Source organism: Gymnodraco acuticeps, unplaced genomic scaffold (genome assembly GCF_902827175.1).
Source record: "Gymnodraco acuticeps unplaced genomic scaffold, fGymAcu1.1, whole genome shotgun sequence".
Taxonomy (NCBI): domain Eukaryota; kingdom Metazoa; phylum Chordata; class Actinopteri; order Perciformes; family Bathydraconidae; genus Gymnodraco; species Gymnodraco acuticeps.
Window position 1 is genome coordinate 1 of NW_022992337.1, and position 27,694 is coordinate 27,694.

Here is a 27,694-nt window from a genome sequence, read left to right on the forward strand (position 1 = left end):
CTCTCTTTACGCATTCCATAACTTCCATACTTTCTTACAAAAACATGAGCAAGAGAGTAAAACACAAGAGCCATACATAAATATTCACCTGTCGCATTGTCTAATTATTCTTTCTATATACATTGTATTTCACCCACCCCAAAACAATTCCACAGTTTGACACTGACCTCTGAAATACACGTGTGTAATCCATCCATCCATCTTCTCCCGCTTATCCGTGGTCGGGTCGCGGGGGTAGCAGTTCCAGCAGAGAGCCCCAAACTTTCTTTTCCCTGGCGACATCAACCCGCTCTGACTGGGGGATCCCAAGGCGCTCCCAGGCCAGCGAAGAGATATAATCCCTCCACCTGGTCCTAGGTCTACCCCTTGGTCTCTTCCCAGCTGGACGTGCCTGGAACACCTCCCTAGGGAGGCGCCCAGGTGGCATCCTAACTAGGTGCCCCGAACCACCTCAACTGGCTCCTTTCGACGCGAAGGAGGAGCGGCTCAACTCCGAGTCCCTCCCGGATGACCGAACTTCTCACCTTATCCCTAAGGGAGACACCAGCCACCCTGCGGAGAAAACCCATCTCGGCCGCTTGTATCCGCGATCTCGTTCTTTCGGTCATGACCCATCCTTCATGACCATAGGTGAGGGTAGGAACGAAAATGGCCCGGTAGACAGAGAGCTTTGCCTTCTGGCTCAGCTCCCTTTTCGTCACAACGGTGCGGTAAAGCGACTGCAGTACCGCTCCCGCTGCTCCGATTCTCCGGCCCATCTCACGCTCCATTGTTCCCTCACTCGAGAACAAGACCCCGAGATACTTGAACTCCTTCACTTGGGATAAGGACTCATTCCCTACTTGAAGTGGACAGTCCATCGGAGTAGTAATCCAGTTATACTAAAAATCAGGTTTTCTCCTATGCTCTACTGAACTAAGAGAAAACTACTTTGGTGAGTCTTCTGGTAGAACTTTGCTTCTTGCCCTGTTCATAACTTAAACACACACAGATATGCCTATAGAACAACCACATCTGTAGGTTTCATCAGTCTTTCTTCTAGTAGTCCTGATTGTGGTGTTCTCTTGAATCCACTTTGTTTCCTAACTGAAATGAATGTCTGGTTTTCATTGACTCGTGTCAGTCTTTCCTCCTCTCATTTTTCTTTCTGTTTCAGACGTTTGTTTCGGGCATGAAGGTTTTGGCTTGTTGGACAGACTGTCGTTTCTACCCGGCAAAAATCCTCAGAGTGAACAAAGACGGTGAGTTTCTACTTCAGCTTCACACCTGATGTTATTATTAAATAATCAATTAGTAAAACCACTGAAAGTGAAGTAACAACTCTATTGTTTAAAAACATGGAGGGGGAGGTCTACTGTGTTTAAATGACGTTTGAGGACATGAGGAGAGTTGGTTGTTCTGTTGAGATAATGGCACATTTGACTTTTGACCCTCCCACACCATCAGCTGCGATTCTCATCACACAAATGGGAGATTACATGTTCAAAGGGAAATAAAAAAGCTTTCCAGCGGAGTGGGACATAATATAAACTGGACGTAAATAATTAAATATGATCCACCAATCACAAATATTAACACTATTTTGACATCTTTTTTTTTGTTGAGTTCTTACATTCGCCCAAACGTTTACTTCAAGTTTCAACCTGGAGTTATATTTAGTCGTGTGTGTGTGTGTGTTTTCAGACTCCTACAAAGTGCGTTTCTATGACGGCGTGGTTCTGACTGTGAAGCCCACTAAGATCAAACCCTTTAAGGAAGTAAGTAATGCTTCACTCCTATTGGTCCGCATCTGATTGTCTGCTCCAATTCAAAACTCCCCTGATCATAATGTGTGTGTGTGTGTGTGTGTGTGTGTGTGTGTGTGTGTGTGTGTGTGTGTGTGTGTGTGTGTGTGTGTGTGTGTGTGTGTGTGTGTGTGTGTGTGTGTGTGTGTGTGTGGCACAGAAGTCCAGACCTAAGAAGAGTGCGGTGGGAAGCGAGGGATGGGAGGAAGGTGAGAGCGAGGAGGAGGGGGAAGAGAGAAAGGAGGAGGAGGAAGAAATGGAGGAGACGAAAGAGGAGACGAAGGAGGAGACGAAGGAGGAGACGAAGGAGGAGACGAAGAAGGAGACGACCTCAGAAACGAAAGAAGGAGATGAAGAGGAGGAGAGGAAGGCAGAACCTTCATCCTCCCATCCACCAGCAAAGAAGAAAACAGATGAAGGTAAGTTAAAAATAAAAAGATATACAATCTTTCATTTTTTATTTGAATAAATCTGTATCTTTTTTTTATGGATGATGACTCTAATCCAAGTTTCTGACACTTCTAACTAAAACTAATGAACTAATCCTCTTCCAGGTAGAAGCAGTAGAGCTCAGAGTCAGCCAATCACAGCTGACCCCGCCCCCCCTGCTCCCCCTGACTCCGCCCCCTGCGACAGAGGTAAACATCAGAGAGTTTCAGACATGAATAATTACTCCATTGGCCTGAAGATAAGAGAACTCAGATGTTAGAGTTGTGTTTAAAGTGAGAGCGAAGCAGATTTTAGAAGCAGCACAATTGATACGTGATTTGATGCGTACGATGTTAACTTTGTTGTAGAAAACAGACTTTAACGCAGCTGGTTTGTGCTGCCATTATGATGCTAATGCCCCATTTTGTCTGCTATATAACCGATGTATATTTCTTCAGCTCTCATATATAGCGATCTCTTTGATTGTTCGATTGTCTTTTCTTTGCAGACGTCCTGTTGGAGCGTCAGTCCCACCTGCCCACCACTCACAGATTCAGCAGAGAGCCACGTGAGTTAATAGACAAACTATTATGCGCCACATAGTAGGGCTGCTCGATTATGGCAAAAATCATAATCTCGATTATTTGGGTCAATCATTGATATCACGATTATTAAAAACGATTATCCATTTACTCTGAAAACGTCCATTTATTGAAAATAAACAATGTGAGCAGTATGTTTTTAACAGTTGATTACTCTGAACTTTAAAGTATAATTCAACTGAAAAACCAATATAAAAATAATTCAAAATAAAATAAATAATCGTTTTATTTCGATTATGTTCTTTTCATAATCGTTGCAAGCCAAAATCGTTATTGCGATTAAAATACGATTAATTGAGCAGCCCTACCACATAAACACTAGACACAATTTAAGTTTAAAGTTAATACAATACGGTGAGTGAATTGAAAAATGTGTGTTATAGATCTGTGTTTTGGTTCTGTGTGATCGAGAATATGTAACGTATTAAGGGTTTGACGTTTGTTATGTGTCTACCTCCACTGGAACAGCAGATGGAAATGAGCTATAAGCTCAAATCTGGCTTTATAACTATTAATAATATTGTTTTCAGAACCACGCCGTCATAGAAACGCACTTTGTAGGAGTCTGAAAACACACACACACACACGACTAAGTTCAAAAACATAATACATGTTTCAAAATGATATTGAGGCCACTGGGATTACCTTTTTGTCAGTGGTAGAGAATATCTTGTGTAATGTTTCTTGTGCTCAGCTCAGTTTATTTATATTTTCTTACCTTGAGCTTGACTTCATTTGTTCAAATCTAGCGCCTCCACTCAATCAACATACTCTCTTATTCGCACACAGTCTCCCTGGAAACTGTGAGAGAATTAGCACTCATCACTAAAAATAACACCCTGTGAATTGGTGTGTACCAAACAAGTAAATCTATTAAACCAAAGATGTTCTATAAGTAAAGATAGCGTCATCGGTCATTATATGTGTTTCATTTACTTCTCTCATCTCTCAGACCTACATTTAGTCGAGTCTCTTATGGCGCATTTCCCCTGCAGGGCCTCGCACGGCTTAGTACGGTACAGTTAGGATCACTTTATGCTGCGTTTCCATTACAGTTTAGGAACTGGGGTAGTAACTATAGTAACGCAGTGTAGGCGGAGCCGTGACGTCATCTTCAATGCGAACCACAGAAACCAACTTCAGCCGTTAGCTCTTAGCACTCAGAGCTCACAGCTCCTCATATCTGTTCAGAAACTAGACAAAAGTTAAACAAGTACAAACCACAGACTGCCTGTGTCATGGAGAATACAGTCGCTGGTTTATTTATGTCTGTATAGGCCGTTGTTGTGAGTGTGGACGGTCGGAGCATATATAACGTTAGCTTAGCTGATCTCCATTCAGAAAACACACATTTTAAAAGGTTTTTCGCCTGCCGTCTGTCTGCAGACTTGTCGAAGCATTAATTCATGGTTTTTACTAACCGGTATCAGTATGTTGTTACTTCGGCATCATTTTGAAACAATTAATTAATTACAATTCAAATCACAGGTCAAATAGTGTTCATGTTGTTGTAGTTGCCAGCGATTCTCTCTCTAGTTTAGCATACTCAGCCCGGTTGTTGGCCCGGAAAGAACCTCGATTTTGGAGACCCAGAAAAACTGTGAAAAAGTACCCGTTAGCCGGAACTACGCCGAGTGGAAACGCAACAAAAAAGGGGCCAGGTTTGGCAGGCTTAAACCGCGCTACACGCTGCAGTGGAAGTGCGCCATTAAAGAGCGCTGCCATGGAGAAACCCATGTCTCACATTTTAAGGAAATTGACTGTAGTGCGGCATCTTAAACGTCTTTGATGAAACCTTACTTTGCATTTTATACTTACATGTTTGTTTTTAACAAACGCTCTCTTCTTCCTCTCCTTCTCTTCTCTCCTCCCATCTCCTCTCTCTCAGTGTACAGGGTGATAAAGAACCAGCCCCCTCCCATCCTCTCCATTGAACTGGACCACAACCCCTTCAAGTGTCCGTCGGCCGGCTGCATGAAGTCCTTCAGGAAGGCCAGTCTGCTGCACTACCACATCAAGTATTATCACTCTGACCAGCATCTGGACGAACAGCTGGAGCCCCCGAGGTGAGTCACAGGTTCAAATCCCAGAGCAGGAGCCCCTTCGCCCCTTTTTGCCATCTTCTGGTTGGGTTTACGATATGCCTCTCACACATATACCTCCTAAATCTCAGACTAGTAGATGAAGCACAACGAGGGGCTGCTTTTTAGTACATGTGTAGTGGGCGCTATAGAGCTGATGACATTTTGCCCAGTCCTGACATGTGTGCAAAACATCTCCAGCTTTTAAGAATGCTAAGGTCCTCAAAAACGCAACTCAATTTGGATAAAAATAATAATGCTAGCAACTTCAAAAGGTCCTTTGCTCCGACTCTCTCAGTGCTCGGGCCCTAATTAAAGGTCACCTATTATTCAAAATCCACTTCTTCATGTCTCTTCTACATCAACATGTGTCCCCTCTTCTTCATGTCTCTTCTACATCAACATGTGTCCCCTCTTCTTCATGTCTCTTCTACATCAACATGTGTCCCCTCTTCTTCATGTCTCTTCTACATCAACATGTGTCCCCTCTTCTTCATGTCTCTTCTACATCAACATGTGTCCCCTCTTCTTCATGTCTCTTCTCAATCAACATGTGTCCCCTCTTCTTCATGTCTCTTCTACATCAACATGTGTCCCCTCTTCTTCATGTCTCTTCTACATCAACATGTGTCCCCTCTTCTTCATGTCTCTTCTACATCATCATGTGTCCCCTTCTTCTTCATGTCTCTTCTACATCAACATGTGTCCCCTTTTCTTCATGTCTCTTCTACATCAACATGTGTCCCCTCTTCTTCATGTCTCTTCTACATCAACATGTGTCCCCTCTTCTTCATGTCTCTTCTACATCAGCATGTGTCCCCTCTTGTTCATGTCTCTTCTACATCAACATGTGTCCCCTCTTCTTCATGTCTCTTCTACATCAACATGTGTCCCCTCTTCTTCATGTCTCTTCTACATCAACATGTGTCCCCTCTTCTTCATGTCTCTTCTACATTAACATGTGTCCCCTCTCCTTTCATGTCTCTTCTACATCAACATGTGTCCCCCTCTTCTTCATGTCTCTTCTACATCAACATGTGTCACCTCTTCTTCATGTCTCTTCTACATCAACATGTGTCCCCTCTTCTTCATGTCTCTTCTACAATCAACATGTGTCCCCTCTTCTTCATGTCTCTTCTACATCAGCATGTGTCCCCTCTTGTTCATGTCTCTTCTACATCAACATGTGTCCCCTCTTCTCCATGTCTCTTCTACATCAACATGTGTCCCCTCTTCTTCATGTCTCTTCTACATCAACATGTGTCCCCTCTTCTTCATGTCTCTTCTACATCAACATGTGGTCCCCTCTTCTTCATGTCTCTTCTACATCACATGTGTCCCCTCTTGTTCATGTCTCTTCTACATCAACATGTTGTCCCCTCTTCCTCATGTCTCTTCTACATCAACATGTGTCCCCTCTTGTTCATGTCTCTTCTACATCAACATGTGTTCCTCTCTTCTTCATGTCTCTTCTACATCATCACATGTGTCCCCTCTTCCTCATGTCTCTTCTACATCAGCATGTGGTCCCCTCTTGTTCATGTCTCTTTCTACATCAACATGTTGTCCCCTCATTCCTCATGTCTCTTCTACATCAACATGTGTCCCCTCTTCTTCATGTCTCTTCTACATCAACATGTGTCTCCTCTTCTTCATGTCTCTTCTACATCAACATGTGTCCCCTTTTCTTCATGTCTCTTCTACATCAACATGTGTCCCCTCTTCTTCATGTCTCTTCTACATCAACATGTGTCCCCCTCTTCTTCATGTCTCTTCTACATCAACATGTGTCCCCTCTTCTTCATGTCTCTTCTACATCAACATGTGTCCCCTCTTCTTCATGTCTCTTCTCAGAGATGTTCACAAGTCTTTTTTTTGCAAGTCCAAGTCAAGTCTCAAGTCTTTGGTCACGAGTCCAAGTCAAGTCTCAAGTCTCTAAAAAATAAAAGTCTCATGTCTCTTCTGGTTGTAATAAGCCTTCTATTGTCTGCTGCTATCCAGTCTGTTAAGAATACTGCACAGCTATATCTAAGACATTCAAAGCATTTACTGTATTATTATCACTCCTATATCTATTAGCATACAGTATCAGTACTGATTAGTTGTTTGTTATATGATCACTTTAAACAGGCTATTGCAATGCAATATGAGGAAAAACATCACACTTTAGCTAAATGCAAACAACTTATAAGCAAAACACTTCAGAATCAGAAATCAGTATCACAAATACTTTATTAATCCCCCGCAGGGAAACTGTGTTAAAAGTAAACATTTGTTCTGTGCCATTTGCAACTAAAAAACTATTGCTGCAATATTATCTGAAATATACTGAACTGGTGATATTAAAACATGACCTGTTCCAAAAGAGATATCTACCATTAACACCATTTACCAGCCAAATGCTGGTAAATCATGCAAGTGGCTGGTACTGTATGTTGCACGCACCAGCCAAAAATAACAATGGCAATATATTGAGTGGCTGGTAACATTTCAACATTCACTAGGCTAGCCATTTGGCCAGTGGACACACATGTTAAAATTTGACCTCTGCAACCGTATTGTTTAATTACACTGGGTCTCTAATGACATCTTTTAAGTCTACTATAAATAAACATATTCCTCTATCCTCTCACTCAAACCCAGTGTAATGGTAACCCGATAAACCTGTAACATTAACGTTACGTGGTCAACAATAAACCTGTAACCTGCCTATAAACCGACAGATGTATTTATGTATGTAACTATGTATTTTTCTACGTTTAACGTTAGCCAGTAGATGGTGGCAGCGGAACGTAATGATTAACGTTACCGACCTTTTTTATGTCATGTCAAGAGTTGAATGTCAACGCCACTCAACGCAAACAAGTGTGACAAGCAAACATTCACTCATCTTTTCAAATATTCAGTTACAAAGCTAGTAGCAAGCTAAATTAACATTACATAGCTGATGCTGAGCTAAACATGTTTGCTAACCGTCCATATGCGTTAATGTGACTGACCTCTCCGGGTGAGTTTTCAAGTGCCTGATGAAATTTGACGTTGTTGCACCAGCATCCTTGATTTTAATATTGCAGACTTTGCAGTGTGCGCTCCTTTTGTTGGTGCCGCCGGCGTTTTGTTCGAAGTTTTTATAGTTGAACCTAATTACAAGCGGTACACAAGCTGCACCCCACCCTCTCCCTCGAGCCCCACATCCGTCATGTTGTCAAAATCTCATTTTTCCACCTCCGCAATATTGCCAAACTCCGTCCCTCTCTCACCCGCCCTGCAGCTGAGCGACTCATTCACGCCTTCATCTCCTCCCGCCTTGACTACTGCAACTCACTCCTCTGGCATCAGCACTACACCCCTCAGTAGACTCCAGCGTGTCCAGAACGCAGCCGCCAGACTCCTCACCCACACCAAATCATGGCATCACATCACCCCGGTCCTCAAAGAACTCCACTGGCTCCCCGTTACACACCGCATCAATTACAAACTCCTGGTCCTCACTTATAAATCCCTCCACCATCTGCCCCCCCCTACCTCACTGACCTCCTCACCCTCTACCAACCACCCCGGTCCCTCAGATCCACCTCAGCCGGTTTGCTTTCAATCCCCAAGGCCAAACTCCGGAGCTTCGGGGACAGAGCCTTCTCTGTGGCAGCCCCGAAGCTCTGGAACTCACTCCCCCAAGACCTCCGTGAGTCTGAGTCCCTCACCCTGTTCCAGTCCTGCCTCAAAACCCACCTCTTCAACTCTTTATCTATAAGCCCCCCCCCCCTCTTAATCAACTTCCTCCTGACTGCTTTTCTGTTGTGTTTTGTTTCTTTTTGGGTTTGTCTCTGTTTTTTGTTTTGTTTGTTAGTGCTGGGGGGAAACGATTATTTTGAAAACGATTAATCGGGCGATTATTTGATCGATTAGTCGACTAATCGAACGATTATTTTTCTGTTGTTCAATTCATAAAAAACGTAATGTAAAAAAAAAAAATTTCACGATACTGTGTCTCAGGGGATCTTAATATTTAAGAACCTATTAATGTGTTATACCAGATTAACGGAAATAATCTCAGCTAACTGACGATACAAACCATGTTTACCAAAACAAAACACAAGTCTCATAAGAAGCATCTAAATGACCCCTGAGCGAAAAATGCTAACGGGCATTGGCACAGATCTCAAGATAAAAGTACCCTTATTACTTATCGTAGCTGCACATACAAGATATCCGATTAAAGCTGAGACTCCACAGATTATGTAGGTACATAGTATCATCACTGAGTGATCCGGACTCGCGACAGGGGAAGCAAATACAGTCATCACAACACGTACCTTCACAGAGCTTCTAGGGAGATCGTCTCACCGCCGTAGCTGTCAATCTGATCAAAATACGTGTTCAATGGCATTCAAATGAGAAAAAACGCGGCTGAATCGGTTAATCCATAGGTTTTTAACGTCTATGTATAAAAAAATGATTGAATTTATAATCCATAATTCCATTTTAAATCGGAGAGCTAATGCTAGCTGCTAATGGTTGCCACCACAGCTAGCTGCTGCTTCCGGTCAAGCAGCAGTCTCAGTGAGATATAAATATATAAATATCTTTGCGTTTTGGACTAACTTTAAAATATTCCCATGCTTTTGAAGACCTAGGGCGAGATGTTTTCGTTTGAGGGCTTCGTGCGCAATCCTGTGAGGAGGAGTTGGTAGCCGTTTCAGTCTCCATTGTGTTAGAAGTGCGATTGCGAACTGCTTGTTGCTTTGGGTGACCCACGTGTGTGTGGCGTCATACAGTCTATGGTGGCGACGCGTCGACGCGGAAATATGTCGTTGACGATATTTTGAAGTCGACGCGTCGCTACAGCACTATTGTTTGTATACCCCCCCTCCCAAATGTAAAGCGTCTTTGGGTCCAGAAAAGCGCTATATAAAATTAATATATTATTATTATTATTAGGTGTCCCGCCGGTCGCCATGGTGTTACCATGATGTTAATGTTAATGTTAAAGGTGGGGTAGGTAAGTTTGAGAAACCGGCTCGAGATACACTTTTTGTTATATTCCATGGAATGCTCTTAACATCCCGATAGCCGGCCCGGCTAAAGTAACTGGATGGCCTACCTGCCTGTCAGCCATCCATCGGGGCACAAACTTATCTCGTGCCCTCATTGGTCATGTGCGCGTTCGTGTGTGTTGGAGGAGGGGCTCTGTGAGGAAGTGGCAGATTTTCTCCGGATGTGTATTTTCAAATTCTAGCGATCTCGAGCCGGTTTCTCAAACTTACCTACCCCACCTTTAATACGCCAAAAATAGAAAACACAATGATTGTTCACGAGTCCCAAAACACGAGTCCAAGTCGAGTCCGAAGTCTTTTGAGCAGGAGTCCAAGTCAAGTCTGAAGTCTCTGTGTGTGCGACTTAAGTGCGACTCGAGTCCGAGTCACAAACTCGAGTCCCCATCTCTGTCTCTTCTACATCAACATGTGTCCCCTCTTCTTCATGTCTCTTCTACATCAACATGTGTCCCCTCTTCTTCATGTCTCTTCTACATCAACATGTGTCCCCTCTTGTTCATGTCTCTTCTACATCAACATGTGTCCCCTCTTCTTCATGTCTCTTCTACATCAACATGTGTCCCCTCTGTGGAAAGAGACTCTGAAAGTTTCAGGAACAAAGATTCTCTCTCTTTTTGTCCTGATCCATTTCTATAAAAACCTGTCTGAAAATGAGCTGATCAGATTTTGGCCACTTAATGATGTCATAACCAGGGCTGCACATAACTGGTGCGCACGTCCGCCAAAAAAAGAGCACCGGGTCATTTGAAACAAAGCGCATTTGCGTACCAACATTGAGAGAGGGAGAGAGAGAAGAGAAAAGAGAAAATAGAGGAGAGATGAGAGAGAGAAGAGAGAGAGAGAGAGAAAGATATTTGCGAGTTGCATACATGTATGAACCATGATATGAACTCAGGGCCGGCCCGTAGCACTGGCTAGATGTTCGCCTAGGGCGCCAAATCTGTGGAGGCGCTGCACTGGCAGTTCTGGGAGGGAAAAAAACATTTTGACCGTTGGGGTTCATCCTAATTTTCGGCCTTGATGTAACAATATTCATAATTAAGTAAATGTAACACCCTTTTCACCCCGGTTACACGTTTCATTTGCCCTGTACGATGGGCGCTGTAAGTGATGAAAATGGGGGATGTTGGCTTATCTGGCGCCCGCAGCTCACAGCCAAAATGCGAGTGAGCGAGGGAGGGTGCACCGGTACCGGCGCTATTGTTATTAGCATCTGGTGCCGTGCTAGCTGCTCTAACGGATATAAGAAGAAGATGTTTCTACAATAATGTGGAGGGAGAGTCCTCTCCAGTCAGACTGATAACTACAGCTCAGTGAGGTAAAGTCTAAGTTCAAACGGTTTGGTCGCAATTTATGTAAACACATATTTCCAAGGCACTCCTTTATAATTATTGGGATAAACAGGTTTGAAATCATTCCAATGTATACTATAGGACAGTAACCAAAAATATGCTTTAAAACTGGAGAGATAAAAAAAAATGCATAAATAAATAAATGTTAGGTAAAATAAGATATGAATGAACAACACAAATAAAATAAGTTACATTAATTTGTTATTGGCTATGGTAGGTTATTGGTTATGTTCACATACTTATTTGATTACATCCTCTTGTCTAAGATGACAACAGAGACTTTCGACCCAAAACCAGCTGTTGACTTGTGGATGCAAGCAGCTAATCACAGACTCAACCAGAGAGAAAGAAGTAGGCCTACATCATCAGCTACCATGTCTGACAGAGAGGAAGACAGTGAGGAGAACAGTCAGGAGGGTAGTGATGACAGCTTGTAGGATTACTGGTCGTGCTAATGTTGTCTTGTGTTCACCTCACGTGTGTTCAGTGCCGTGTGTCAGGCAAATAAAGTCAAGACCCCCTCAAAAGTTACGATTTATTTCATTTTAAGGATGAGCACCAAGCAACATCTCCAGGTGCTCCTTTGAGAACCAGGGTAAAAAAGTTATGTGCACCCCTGGTCATAACGATGTTTTGGGTTGTGTGTGAAAGAAACAAAACATGCTGTACCGAAGCAAATATACACCAAATAAAACCGTAATGGTGGAAAGAGGGTCATATGAGGACAGATGTGTCTAACACTCACTGCTGTTGTTTCAGGAGGAAGCGGTCGTCTTCTCAGGGGAGAGACTTCCTGTCGGAGAGGAAGAGTGAGGACCAGCACAGCATCTGTCACCGTGACGACAGAGAGCCCAGCACAATCACAACAACAGGTAGGAACAACAAACCCTTTTAATGCAAGGTTAAAATGTGGTATTTTAAAAGTGTGATTTTTATCCATATGCCTCACTAGCATTTCTTTTTAGATCAGTTTGACTCTGTAAATGTGTTTGGCTTACGTTTTGGCAGCGTTGGAAGAAGTACTCTCAGATCCTTTACTTAAGTACAAGTACAAATACTATGGTTTTAAAATACTCCACTACAAGTAAAAGTACTGATTTAAAAACATACTTTAGTAGAAGTACAACAAGTAAGGGATAATGTGCAGCGATTCGGTCATTATGGGGAAAAGAACACCGACAGGCTGATCAGGAGCCCGGTGCGAAGCGGAGGGATCTAGATCGGCATGAACATTATCCCGCTTATTACACATGGCCACATTCTCAACAAAGTAACGACATGACTCCCAATATTAATTGAAATGCTTTTATGGATTTAGAAAATGATTTTATTGATTTAAAAAATAGTTGTATTTATTGAAATTGACATGCATCCGCTAAGAAAAGTAGTCCGTTGTTGAACTAACGTAGCAACGGCAGGAACTGCTTCGATAGTGTTTTTGAGGAGCTTTTTGATTACAGATTTGAAAACATCGTTGCTTGCTTTAAAAGTAGCACAATTCATTATGTCAAACCTTGGAAAGTATCTAGATATCCCTGCCCTAATGCCAAAGTAACTGGCAACTGAATATGTGTCGCCGTTTGATGTCTATGTCTGGACCGCTGCGTAAAAAGGAGGGTTTCTGCCCCGTTACTTCTCCGCTGTTTTCTTGTCCCTCCTGTCTTTTTCTTTTCTTCACTGGGGACTCAACAGCCACTAACCATTCCTCCAAATTACTGTGCTCTCCAAATATATTAAAATTAATGTTAAAATCCTCCATGTTGCTATCACACGACAGCGGAAAACTAAAGACAATCAGACAGTTTGCTTTTCAAACTGTTACATTTGAAAAACAGTTAGAGCGTCTCTTGTCAGTTTGAAAAGCCAACGGTAGGAACTGCTTGCGTTTTTGAGGAGCTTTTTGTTTACAGATTTGAAAACATCGCTCCTTGCTTTAATAGTAGCACAATTCATTAAGTCAAACCTTGGAAAGTATCTAGATATCCCTGCCCTAATGCCAAAGTAACTGGCAACTGAATATGTGTTGCCGTTTGATGTCTATGTCTGGACCGCTGCGTAAAAAGGAGGGTTTCTGCCCCGTTACTTCTCCGCTGTTTTCTTGCCCCAGAAAAGCAAACTGCATGCAGTTAAATCGACCGGACTTCTTTCTGAAGATGTGAGCGTCCTTAACAACGGTCAATAAGTCCTTGACAGCGGTCTGTCTGTTCGGTATTAACAACGTGTCACGTGTTCTGAATTGACCAATCAGAATCGAGTATTCAACTAAGCCATGTAATAAGTATCAATACATACTCAGAAAAAGTACTCATTCTGCACAATGACCAATTTCAGAATGATATAAGTACAGAAGTATTATCAGTTAAATGTACTTCAAGTATCTTAAGCACTTGTGATTCTCAGAGTAAATTGCTTTTGATTGTTCAAACAGGAGGTAACAACAATGTGATTTGAGTGTCAGTTTTCATCCCTGGTCCAAAGTTACAGAGGGGGGGGGGCAAATCCGGCCTAACACCAGTTCTGCCATGTCTAGAAGCCATATCTCTGAAAATGTACATAATAGTTGGAGATTTTATGTAATGCAATATATTTCAGTGTCATGGAGAGTGTCTTAAAAAGGCCGCCTTGTTACAGCCAGGACGTTTCACTTAACAGAAAGATTATTATCACTTTTGATCCTCATCGTCTTAACCCTCCTGTTGTCTTCGGGTCAAATCTGACCGATTTACTACTTTCATCAATCATAACTTTTTTGTTTTACTTTTGACTGCATTAAGGCTTTATGGTATCCTTCACAGTAGACATTTGAACATATCTGATCACCACTTTCATTGCATTTTGGATGATTTAGTCAACTTTGTAACACCCATGGTGTTCCCGCTAAAAAATGACCGCAATAAAGAAAAGGAATTAGTAACCATCCGGATCAGATAAAACACACACACACACACACACACACACACACACACACACACACACACACACACACACACACACACACACATACTCTAGATGTGTCCCCCCCCCTTATGTGCCCAATCCCCCCATGTGAATCACACCTGACACACACAAACACACACACACAGAACAATTTGACACATTTCCCGCTCTTATGTGCCCATCCCCCCACATGGATCACACCTGGCACACACAATACATGTTCAGTGTCTATTCTTTGTATATTTACTGCAGTTGTTCGTGTACACCAGTAGTCTGATACAATATTTACAGTTTGAAAGGGTGTTAAATGAAACTTGGTGATGATTAATGGTGTTTGTGTTAATGTAATAGCAGTTAAAACAGGACCGGTCAAATTTGACCGCGAACACCAAAGTAAGGGGGGAAACGAAGACAATAGGAGGGGTAAGATGCTACTGCTCACAACTGTAGGAGTAGTCCATTCAAAAAAAGTGCAACAACTGGCCAAAAGTCGCACATAAAATAAAAAATGGCCATCTTCGGGTTTAGGATGTGCCTCTCACCATGCCACATATACCTCCAATATTTCAGACTAGTAGATTAAGCACAATGAGGGGCTGCTCTTTAGTACATGTGTAGTGGGCGCTACAGAGCTGATGACATTTTCCCAAGTCCTGATATGTGGGCAAAACATCTCCAGCTTTAAGGAATGCTAAAGTCCTCAAAAACGCAATTAATTTGGGATAAAAAGAATAATAAGAATAATGCTAGCAACTTCAAAAGCTCCGACTCTCTCAGTGCTCGGGCCCTAATTAAAACAGATTCAGCTTTCACAACTCAGCAACATGACTTTTCTTTCTCACCCGTCTCTAAGCAGAAGTGAAGCGTGAAGAAGAGGGGGAGAAATCGGTAGAACAGGAGAGGAAGGAGAGGAAGAACTTCCTTCGGGTCAAACTAAAGAAGAAGAAAAAGAAGAAGAAGAAGAAGAAAAGTCAGCCAGGTGAGTCAGTGAACAGACCCGACGCATGACTCGCTTTATTGGACTGTGTTTAAGACGATTACAAGAGCAAACCACAACGTTATGTACCGGAAACACAGAGATACAGATACGACTTTACTAACAGTAGTGCAGCACCAGAGTATCTGTTACCTCATCGATCACCGATAAGCTTCAAATGTCTTCTTAGTCTTCAGAAAATGTCCTCAATTCCACTCTACGTCTCATTGGAAATGTGTTTTTTCTGAATAACATAATGTTTTTTTGGGTGTTTGGTCTTTGAATTAAATCCAAAACACAAATTTGAGTGAGTTTTGACTCAGATAAAGAGTACACATTTCCAAGGGGTTCATTGTGCAACAGAGATTGCACTATGAAATGAAGTTGTCCGTTTTGCTACACAAGAACAACAATAAATAAAACACCAGGAAGACAAAAATGCAGTAGACCTGCCGGACAGGCAGGTCTACTGCACTTTTTTAAATGTATCTAAAGTCCGCGTCACACTGTCCCGAAATTGGCACCCGATGGACACACGATAAAGGAAATGTTCAAATTCAGCTCTGATCATAGCAACTAGGGTTGCCAGAAACTGACCATGATCAAAATCGATTAATCGATCGATCGGCCGACCCCCCCCCCCTCCCCCCGCGGGACAAAAAAAAAAAACTTAGACAAAAGGAATTCTGTTGTTTTCTTTACTGGAACATGTTTAACAGTACAAACAAAATAAACAACAAATAAACCAACATCAACATGATGTTGGTTTATTTTTTGTTATTTTCTAAAGTGCCTGCCATAAAGGCAATGGCAGGCACTTTAGACAATAACAAAAAATAAACCACCATCATGTAGCCTGTATTAATAATAGCAGCATTGAAATACATTCAATAATTAGCCTATAGTTCCACGAGGAGGAACTCTTTTTACCTGCCGCTTTGTTCATCTTTAGTCGCACGTGTGAGGGAGGGCGGGGTCGGTGTGTAGCGTGCTGCAGCAGCAGTCTGCTCTGCACGCAGGCTTCCTCCAAGTTTACAGTAAAACAAACTGGTGGTGTGACCAATGGCCATTTACAATTGTTAATACTATTACTATTATTAGCATTAGTCTATATTTTGGTTGAAACTAAGCCAGAAAAAAGAAAAAAACATAAATAATAATAAAAAAATATATAAATAAAATCGATTTTTAAAAATAATATTCGATTATGGAGACTGTAACGATTAATCGAATAATCGAATAATCGCTGGCATCCCTAGTAGCAACATCGGGCCATTCGTGAGGGCATCTTAAGCCTTCGTATGACCACCGGTGGAGTTTCTCAGGCTCCGGCAGCAACTTCGTGAGCGGTGGCAAAATCTTTGGCATGCTAACAAATCGGGGCGAAAAATGCCTAATGACACCGAAAATCAGACGAAGATGACACGATTTGACAAGATGCCCTCACGATGGCCTTACGAAGGGCAAAATGGACACACAAATTCAACACGAAAATGAACCTTCGTAAAGTCTTTCGGCAATTTTTTGGCATGCCAAAGATTTTGCCACCGCTCACGAAGTTGCTGCCGGAGCCTGAGAAACTCCACCGGCGGTCATACGATGGCTTAAGATGCCCTCACGAATGGCCCGATGTTGCTACGATCACAGCCGAATGTCCTTTATTGTGTTGTTTTATTGCACAACAAAATCATGTAAACATATTATGTAAATAACCCAATTTGTGTTCTGTGAAACTGAAAAGGATATTATATTGTTCTTGTAACTTCCGTTGCAGTTGTATGTCTTAAATGTAATTTAGGTTAATTTCCTGTTTTATTTAGATGCTTTTATTTTGAAGGAGAGTTGACAGGAAGTTGTTGTTGCTATGGAAACAACATGACGGAGAAAACGTAATATCTTTTACATATACAGACGGAGAAAGTAAAGAACAAATCTGAAAATATCAGTACAGTATCATAGTACTTTAACATAATTGTTTTTGTTACTTTCGTTGCAGTTGTATGTCTTAAATGTAATTTGTGTGTGGTTCGGGGCCATCTTCGTGCGAAATTCACAATTCCATATTCGTCTGTCCATCTGGTGTCAATTTCGGGACAGTTCCTTCCTTAAAGGAATGTAAACATGTTGAGGCGGTACTCAGGGTTTTCCTGCATCTCCTGACTGTGTTCATAAGCGTTTCAATTAGGTTTGATAAGATGATCAACTTGATTGTTATGGCACAGTAGTACTGAGACATCGAAATGCAGTAAGCATCTAACCACAAAGTGCAAAAGAAGCAATAAACCCATCCATCCATCCATCTTCTTCCGCTTATCCGTGGTCGGGTCGCGGGGGTAGCAGTTCCAGCAGAGAGCCCCAAACTTTCTTAAAGCAAAATAGGGCCTCTTTAAAGTGCTGACTAATGTGTAGTATAAGTATAAACATATGGCAAAACAAGCTAAATATACAGTACATACACATGGGCATAAACAGTAGTAGACTTTGAATACAGTTGGAAACCTCAGCTGATTAATCTGTGTATTATTATAATAATAATAATAACTTTATATAGTGTCTTTCAGAGGACCCACGGTCGCTTTACAGAAAAAACCGGAGTAAAACAAACAAACAAAACAGTCCGACAGACAAAACAACAAATGATGAGTAGTATGGAGAGAAATACAATAGTGACTATGCGTTGATTTGAGGATTTATTGTTATTTTCCTTCTCATCAGGACACGGCAGCAGTGACGAAGAGAACTCGGACCGCTCTCGGGTCGCAGTGAAGCTCTCCTCCGAACAGGAACACACACACATACAAGGTGGACACTGGATTCAGCCGTTGAGTGTACGGACGGACGTGAGCTGCCGGTGTGTTTTGGATCTGTAACGCCTGCTCCTCTCTTTCAGCGGACGACGGCAGCGACTGGTCCACGCTGACGGCCGAGAGCGGGGAGGACACTTCCTCTTGGCCGGTTGCCATGGAGACGGAGGAGTGTGAGGTCGTGAGGTGTGTGTGCGAGGTGGACGAGGAGAACGACTTCATGATCCAGGTGAGACAACCACACACACACACACATACACACGCAAATCTTACACAGGAGCAGATACAAATCCAAAAGAAAATGTCTTTCTCTGTCTTACGAATAAACCGTTCACGCTTTAATAGATATTACATTCTTATGTTTAATTTTCGCATTTAAATAGAAATACAATACATGTCTAGGGGAGGTAGATTCCTTTTTTTGTTGTATTTGCTAAATAATTTCCATTTAGCTGTGGTTTTAGTTATTCAATTTTGCAACTATCAACTCTTTTAAAGTTAATAAAAGACAACGTTTAGAGAATGCTGAATAAAATGAAGTCATAAATACTTGCTGAGCTGTACATGCGTTCGTTCATGCCTTTTCAAAAATATTCCTAACGTCTTAAATGAACGTTTGTTCTCCAGTGCAGTTATGGATTGCTGTAATGTTTTTTCCCCGGTGCATATAACTTGTGAATTGATTCTTAACTCAGTGATGGATTTGTGACATTGCATTTGTTTCTGTCTGCAGTGTGAGTCGTGTCTGTGTTGGCAGCATGGCACCTGTATGGGGTTATATGAAGACAACGTCCCGCTCAACTACACCTGCTACTACTGCAGACACACTGCAGGTAGGAGCTCTCTGTTCTACACTGTTCACATAACTGTACGCAAGTTGGCACATTTCAAAATATAATAAGAATGAGTTGGTCTGGAGTCAAATCTATGGGCTCCAGACACTCTGACGCAGTGGGCTGTGCGTTTGATCATCAGATCAAGGGGGGTGCTGGGGAACTCCAGTTCGAAACCCGCTCCCGCCCCACTGCGTCAGGCCGTTGTGTCCTTGGGCAAGACACTTCACCCGAATTTGCTCCTGTGGGTATCGTCCACAGTACATGTATGATATTAATGTGTACTTGTAAAAGCGCCTTGATGACTTCGAGGTGTGAAGATGGACGGTGTGGCGCAGTGCGCTGTGCATTAATCATCAGATCAAGGGGGTGAAAGCCGCTGCGTCTGTAAAAGCCGTTGTGTCCTTGGGCAAGACACTTCACCTGAGTTTGCTCCTGTGGGTATTGTCCACAGTACATGACCATTACATGTATGGTATGTATGTGTAATGTGTATCTGTAAAGAGCTTTGAGTCATTGAAAAGCGCTATAAAAATATAAAGAATAAAATCTAAGAAACTGTAGTGCAGGGGTGTCCAAACTACGGCCCGGGGGCCAAATGCGGCCCGCGGACCATTTTGAATCGGCCCTCAGCAAATTAAAAAAGTATAATGGAATACGGCCCACGAATGAAACTTGTGCTTGTCTTATATTGTACTTCTTAACTATAAATGTACAAATACATTACACAGTAGTATTCATGTGGTAATAAGACCACTTTTCAAATAAATTCAGTCAATTAAAGTTGGAAACATTTTCAAACATATCTTAGTTGATAAGAAAAAAGCCGAATGACTTATTTACAAGCTTGAAACACACCCTTCCTATCTCTCCTTATTATATTCAATCTGAGCTTCTGTGTTAAGGGATGAGCTGCCAACACTCACAAGCATCATATACATGTGATTAATTTTGCTAACTTATAACTGAACTGATAAGGCACAATATCTCTAGTGATGGGCCCCGCCCTTCGTATATTTTTCTGGATGTGGCCCTCGTGAAAAGTTTGGACACCCCTGCTGTAGTGCAATGTATATTCAAAGTAAGAGATATTTGTATGAAGCATAATAACAAATGTAACTTTGTACATAGCATAGATGTTTCCCCTTTCGCCGGATTATGAGACTCCTGCTGAGGTTTTGAAATGGTTTGTTGGGTCACCATTCATCATGTGAGGATTGGTGCAGCAACAGTGTATCAATCAATCTCACTTTGTCGTGGCTTTTAACCCTAAAGCCTGATTCTGTGGTCATTTGAGGACAATGACACCACAAAGAAATGCCATCAAAAGATGTATTCATATTATTTTCTACTTTCACTAAGTTAAATATTTTTACCAACTTCACTCCTGACCATTTTAGAGTTTTGACCCTTAAATGCTCGTGTTGAAATAATGTTACAGTTTAAAAAACAACAAACAACGTATTATTTTCCGTATACTAGAAACTAGGGGGATTTTTATGCATTTCATATTTTACTGTTTCCGTCCATGAAATGAAGATGAATCAAGTAAATTGATCATTTAATTCAAGAACATAAGATGATAATCTCGTAGTTCAGAAAAACAGGGCTAATGTGTTTTGATATATATATTTATGATGAATAGTGATGACAAGGTTCAAGGTTAGTTTATTTGTATAGCAAGTGCTTCACATCGGCATTCAACACATAATAGTTAAAAACAAAACAAACACACAATCAAAAACAAACCAAAAAAACCAGTTCATAAAAGCGATAAGTGCAACGACTGCTACATAGACGGTCAGTTACAGTGATATTGACAAACTGCTCTTTTTTATGTGTGTGTGTGTGTGTCATGTTCAGGGTGGAGGCGGGCTCAGCGTTTCCTCTCGGAGCCTGATTTGCTGATATCTGGTCACATGTTCGGCCTGTCGTGTGTGAAGGAGAACTACTCGGAGGTCAACGCCTCGAAGATCTCCCACACCAGCAGCCTGTTGGCTCACACACACGGTCTCAATCAGGTCCTCAGAGGCCTGCAGCTCAAAGTCAGCCTGCTACAGTGAGTACAGCAACACAAGGATCAGGAGTAGTTCAGTTTAAGTTTAAAAGAATAGTATCTACCTGTACTTTCTACAGTGAGTACAGCAACACCAGGATAACTGGACTTAAACTCCCACTCTACATTTTACATTTATATTCAATTTAATATTGAATAATCCATGTATTGCACAATTCATGTATATAATATATATATATAATGTATTATCTATCCATCTATCTATCTATCCATCTGTCTGTCTGTCTGTCTGTCTGTCTGTCTGTCTGTCTGTCTGTCTGTCTGTCTGTCTGTCTGTCTGTCTGTCTGTCTGTCTGTCTGTCTGTCTGTCTGTCTGTCTGTCTGTCTGTCTGTCTGTCTGTCTGTCTGTCTGTCTGTCTGTCTGTCTGTCTGTCCGTCTGTCTATCTATGATCAAGATTAGTTCAATTATAATTGAAAAGAATAATATTTACCTGTATTTTGGGGGAGATAAAACAAATACGTGTGCAGTGTTGTTATAAAGAAATGCATGACAAACTGGTTTTATTACTTTATTATGACATGATTTCTGAGTTAATAGCTTGAAGTCTGACAATTGTTCCGAGACTTACAGTAGCTAAAGCATGGACAAAGTCGCTGTCACAGAGAACCGCTGGGATTCCCTTCAATCAATCAATGTTTATTTATATAGCCCAATATCACAAATGTTACATTTGTCTCAGTGGACTTTACAGTTTGTACAGAATATCAGTATGACAATACGACACCCTCTGTCCTTAGACCCTCTGTCCTTAGACCCTCACATCGTACAAGGAAAAACTTCCAGAGAAAACCCACAGTTTAAAGGGAACATGGGAGAAACCTCAGGGAGAGCAACAGAGGAGGGATCCCTCTCCCAGGACGGACAGACGTGCAATAGATGCCGTGTGTAAATTGAAAAGATAATACATTTACAACATAGGTAGTCCAAATGTTTGGAAATGCATGTGTCTGTAATAAGAAGATGAATCCACGAGGATGTCAACAGTCCTGTGGGAGCCATCAGGGAAGTAGTGTGATGAGAGTCAGGCAGGACCGCAGAGACAGGTTCAGCCATGACTCGAAGTCCAGAACTCAGGATTAAGGATCCAGGACTCAGGATAGAGGATCCAGGACTCAGGATAGAGGATCCAGGACTCAGGATAGAGGATCCAGGACTCAGGACACAGGATCCAGGACTCAGGATTAAGGATCCAGGACTCAGGACCGCAGCAACAGGATCAGCCACGACTCAGGATCCCGGCGTAGATAGACACCAAAAAGAAATGTGGGGGAAGCTGGGTTATTCGGAACATGAGAATACACAGGTACACACAGACAGAAGGAAGAAGCAAGGTCCCCCCCGACAGTCTAAGCCTATAGCAGCTAAACTAACGTGTCTACGTACATGCACTCCCTTAGGATCGGGTGAGGGAAAAGGGTAGGAACTAAGATGTATGCGCCACATCTATACCATGAGCGCATTGCTCCTAAAAAGTTGTAATGTGCGCTACACAGGTCATATTATCTCTGCTGCTCTCACACTGCGAGCACCATCTGATCCTACAGTTGTAACCCTGTCCACTTTCTCACACTCAAGAAACTGGTTTCTGTCCCGCAGCTCTCCATCCCACCCTGACCTGCAGCTGTGGAGGTTGCCCTGGAGACGAGAGGAGGGGTCCAGGTCGGCCTCCAGCCCGAGAGGAGAGACCTCGATCTGCTATGTGAGCAGCGAACACTGCTACCAGAAACCAGGTGCATCATGGGAGAAATCAGAGGAGAGAGACAAGGAGACGCAGACGGTGGTGGTGAAGCTGGAGCAGGAGGTACACATTTGTATTTGTATTTACTTGCACTCTCTTATCTGTTTTATTGTGTTGCTCTGTTGGAGGAGCCTGGGACCTGAGATGTTCATCCACATAACCACACTCTAGCTATGTACGAATGACAATAAAAGCCTTGAAACCTTAAATTAAGTTTATAACTTACTTACAGATTTAAAGCAGTCGTGAAAAACATACAATATTGTCTTGTACTCCTTGAAACTACCGACACTTTTTTAGCCACCTTATGCTTTTAGTCGTTTTCCCTTTTCTGTGTCGTTTCTTTACTTCAGGAACAACACACACTCGCGCTTCTATTGGCTAGCGCTCAAACACATTGTACATGATAGGCTAAGGGGCGGGACATCTATAAGCAGGTTGACCAATCACAACAGAGCCGGCCAGCTAGCCAATCAGAGCAGACTGGGCTCTGGTTTCAGACAGAGGGTGAAAAGAGGTGCTGCAGCACAGGCAGTATGAGAAAAATAAAGAGCTTTATGAACATTAAAGCATGGAGACATGTCCCAGTAGAGACACTACAAATATGAACCTGAGAATGAGCATATATGTCCTCTTAAAGCATCCTTAGCATTTAGCTCCAATCATCGCTGTGTCTTATAATATCTTCACACAGCTGACATTTTATGAGGTCAGGTTTTTAATGTCTGCCTTTTAGAGTTGCCCTTTCCAGCTTCCATTGTTCTGCTTCTCCTCCTCCTGTTATCTGTGTTAGCTCCTCTTAATGAACAAAGTGTGACTTGGCATTTTATTTTAACCTCAGGTGACGTAAGGGTGGTGTAAAAAAAAATCAAAGCTTGTCTCATAGAAACTCAGAGACCTTTAGCAGAAGCTGTTCCTCGTGTTCACAGGAGCCTGCTGTTGCTAAGAGACCACTGAAAACCAGTTTGAAGCTTTCTGCTTGAAAATGTGGAACTATTTATACCTGCTAATGCTCTGTGAGTGTGAGGGCTATGGAGAGAGCTTCGGAGGACTTCGTTTTATCATAAAGAACATCCCTTTTTCTCCATATCTTCACTATACTTATTATCCATCCTCAGTATAACCATCACTCATCTTCATTGCATCTTCAAAAACACTTCTTGCTTCATTGTCATGTTTTATTTCAGATTGTCTCTGTGATGGTTTCCTTTGATGAAACAAGGTTTGTCTGTTTTTGTAGGAAATAAAGCTTGAAGATGTGGAGATGAGACCAGCTGATGCTACAGCAGATGCACACTCAGTGACACACACAGTGACACACACAGACACACCGCCCCGCATAAAGATAGAGAGCCACACACACACTCACACTGCGGAGCCTCGTCCAGCGTCCGAGGCCGAGTGTCAGCTGAACCTGCTGGAGCACGTGGAGACGCTGCACCATCAGATCAGCGCCAGGATGGACCTGATAGAGCGGGAGCTGGACGGTAACACGCACGCACACACACACACACACACACATGCATGCTTCTTACCCCGGGTTCCACCGGGTCCGTCTGCGCTTCGTTACGGCTGCGCCCGGTTTTGTTCCGACCTCCTACTGCGTCTAACCCCACCGGGCGCGTTTCAGAAGCGGAGCGTCTTGCCTGCCGGCTCGCAGTTTTTGTTGATTTGGGCATATTTCCTGGACAGGCTACTTTGTACAGACAAAGTTAATAATACTTATATCCCAGTTATAAACGACATGAATCAAAGATGTGATATGCATTCATCATCATAATTATTCTATATAATTTACGCAGTGCCTGTAAACCGGAGGAGAACGCTGGCATTTCTCCTCCTACTTGAAAGACGACGGAGGGATAGGGTCTGCAAAATTAGTTTATTTTGGGGATTGACTGGATGCTCTGACCGGTCCACTTCCTGCTCTGCTATGCCACGTCTCGTGTCAAAATAGACTAGCCGCCTATTTTTTGCGGAGCCCAGCGCTGAGACGCTTCTGGGACGCTTCTGAGCCGTAACGCGGCGCGTCTGGAGGAATAGCACCCATTGACTAGAGTGGCCGCGATCGATGTGAACACCGCGGCGCAGCCGTAACGCGGCGCTGACAGACCCGGTGGAATCAAGGGGAAAGGTAACATTAAGCTGTCTTTGGCTCTGTTCTGCTGTAACAATGTATATGTCCCCTCTGTGAGACTAATAAAGGTATTCTGATTATTATCATTAACAAAGTCAAAAGAAGCGTTGTTACAGATAATGGCGGGATTTTCTGTCTCTTTTCTCGGTCACATGACACGTTTCTGTCTCTGCAGTGTTGGAGTCGTGGTTGGATCACTCCGGTGAGCTCGAGCCTCCGGATCCTTTGTCTCGCCTCCCGCAGCTCAAGCAGCGAATCAGGCGGCTGCTGCGTGACCTGTGCACTGTGAGACATCTGTCCGTCTGGCGCTGACTCTTTCCCCTCCCTGACCCCTTAACTCCTGCGAGCCTCTGCTAGCCAATAGGAGCAGACGGACGGACTGACGGGCAATCACTCGACTGACGGACCTGCGGAGATGGAGTCGTGGAGCGAGTCGACTCTGCAGAGAAACTGTGCTTTGTTTACAGTCGAGAAGATGCACTACAACACGACGAGGATGAAGACGTTTTTTTTTGTGACTGAACAGGTGCTTTCTATCTGTTACATTTCACAAAAGTACCGCAACATGTCCCAAACTGTCCCTCCGTATGTTCAACAACGTGAAGATGAAAGGTTTCAGTATTGGATGGATTTTGATGAGCTGTTGTTATGCAGGTGTTTGGGAAACTTTTCTCTGTTCGGGAGGCTCTACAAACTTAACTGCATGTGTTCTCATTAGCATCAGATTACCGTGTAGTGTTAGCATCAGCCGTTTCCTAGCAACCATCTAACCTGAGAAACTGTGTTACGACCTAAAAGAGTAACAAAGCTCATGAAAACATCGAAAGGATTTGGGCTGATTTTTTTTAAAACATTAAGATTCGATGCTTCTATAAGTTTCCTACGGCAGAGATTTTTAAAAATGTTGTTTCGGCGATTCCTCTGAAATTAAATAGATTTTGCAGCAAAGTGTCACCATTTTTAAATCCTCGTTGGAACGGGCTGTAATTATTATTTTTAGTAAAATGTAGTTAAAGGGACGGTTCATACCTGTTTTGCTTTTAGGAATCTAGTAAGACGGAGACATATGAGATCGTCCTTCTTTCTCTGTGTAATGTTAACGCTTAAAAACTGTCTCGACGGCGTCTTCCACACACTATCTGTGTCTCTTAAAGGGATGGCGCTGTGGGAAATGTAGTTTTTTTATAGTCCCTTGACTACAGAGGTGACATTATATGGCCTTTTTCACATTTTTTTTAACTGGTTCTAACAATCATGTGTTTTAAGAATGTTTTAGTAACATTTCGCTTCAAAATCAGTTCATATCAAAGGAATCGCTGCATTTATGGGCTCCATATTTTCACATCAAATTAGTTTTTGGTGGACCCTATTTCTGTCTGAACCACACAGATGGATGTATAGAGGATTTATAAAATACGATATAGGATCGTCTTTCTCTCTTTAGGAAACGAGCTCAGTACTTCCTTCACTTTCTCTTCCTTTTTTCCTTTTTTCTCTCGTTTGATATTTTCAGGTTTTAGGTATATTATTCGACTTTTCTAGATTTTTATCGGTGCTTTTGATTGTTTTCTGCATAATGTCTCTTTCTGACATACGAAGAAAAACCCTAAAAGCAATGTTTTAATCCGCTTCTACTTCGTTCTTGACATTTGGGAACTGTATACGTCACAAAATAATATCCGCTCGCAGGTTCATTTTGTGTTTCGGTGCTCTCAGATTTTTCAGCAAAAACAGCTAGCTTGTTATAACCTGTACAAATATTTCTTTCAGTTTAATCTCATATACTCGTCTCTGTTGGTAATAATCATTCATTTCAGATGAAGAGTATTGATCGTTTCTTTCATCGAGGCCAGTGTAATAAACTGTTTTCAGTCAAATTAACCAGCACGACGTTCCTTTGTTGTGACAAAAAACTCATTCTACGTGTAAATATGTCCAGGTAAATGTTTTATACACTTGTGTAAGAAGCTAACTGTAAAAAGCTGTAGATTTATTTTCATAGAGAGATTGGTTATGAATCAGGTTGGTTAATATCTGATGTGTTTGAAGAACGCAGAGCTTCTGTTGTTTCTCTTTAGTTATCGTGCAACCGCATTTGTTTTAATTGTTAACTGTTTTTATTTCAGTTCATGGTGCGTTCAGGCGGTCCTCCACAACTCGAAGAATCTAATCTCTCCTGTTGAAAGAAAGGCAACTTTATTAATATAGCTCATTTCAGCAACAGGGCAATTCAAATCATTACAACCAACATTAAAAGGGCGTGATCAAATTACAGTTAAATACATGGAAAAACTTTCAAAATAGACATTTTAAAGAACGTGTGAGATGTGAATAACTCTTTGATTTAATAAAGGGGCAAAAAAGTAAAATATTTAGCCTTGATTAAAAAGACGTTCATTTGTAGCACGCCTGCAGTTTTCATTTAAACATCCACATGTTTGTAGACACTCGATTTTCCGAGATGGAGAGGACACGCCTGAAGGCAACACAGGTTCACACACATTAAGCGACAAAGTCAATGTTTTGTTTCTGTATTCTGTTTAAAGCATGAAGTTTTCTGACGAATTTTAACTTTGATTAAAATGAAGAAATTCCCGTCTGTGTGTTCGATGTTTCATTCAGGAATGAATCAGGAAATTCATCCACCTCTGAACAGTCTGAAAAGCTGCCAACCAAACTTCAGCTCACTTTTAAAGGTCCCATGACATGGCCATTTCTACTGATCATATTTCCATTGTTGAGGTCTACTAGAATAGATGTGCAATTTTCAAAAATCACATTGGTTTCTCATACAGCATCTCTGTATAGTATGTGTATTCACTCCCTGTCCTAGCTCTTGCCCCCCTCCCTGTGAGCCCAGTGTGCTCTGATTGGTCGGGACGTTGCGA

The 27,694-nt window shown here is 42.2% G+C and overlaps 1 protein-coding gene across 2 annotated transcripts; it reads left to right on the top strand.

Moving 5' to 3' along the window:
* Positions 1–1,156: 1,156 nt before the first annotated feature.
* On the top strand, positions 1,157–27,401 carry LOC117541478 (PHD finger protein 20-like; the record flags this gene model as incomplete). Of its 2 annotated transcripts, none has more annotated exon segments than XM_034208647.1 (15): positions 1,157–1,241; positions 1,684–1,757; positions 1,945–2,203; positions 2,339–2,422; positions 2,722–2,781; positions 4,704–4,881; positions 12,062–12,174; positions 15,093–15,218; positions 17,931–18,017; positions 18,106–18,248; positions 18,753–18,852; positions 20,716–20,911; positions 22,528–22,732; positions 23,910–24,156; positions 24,982–27,401. In XM_034208647.1, coding segments are annotated over 15 exon segments (2,094 nt in total), but the record flags the coding sequence as incomplete, so codon positions are not given.
* Positions 27,402–27,694: the final 293 nt, after the last annotated feature.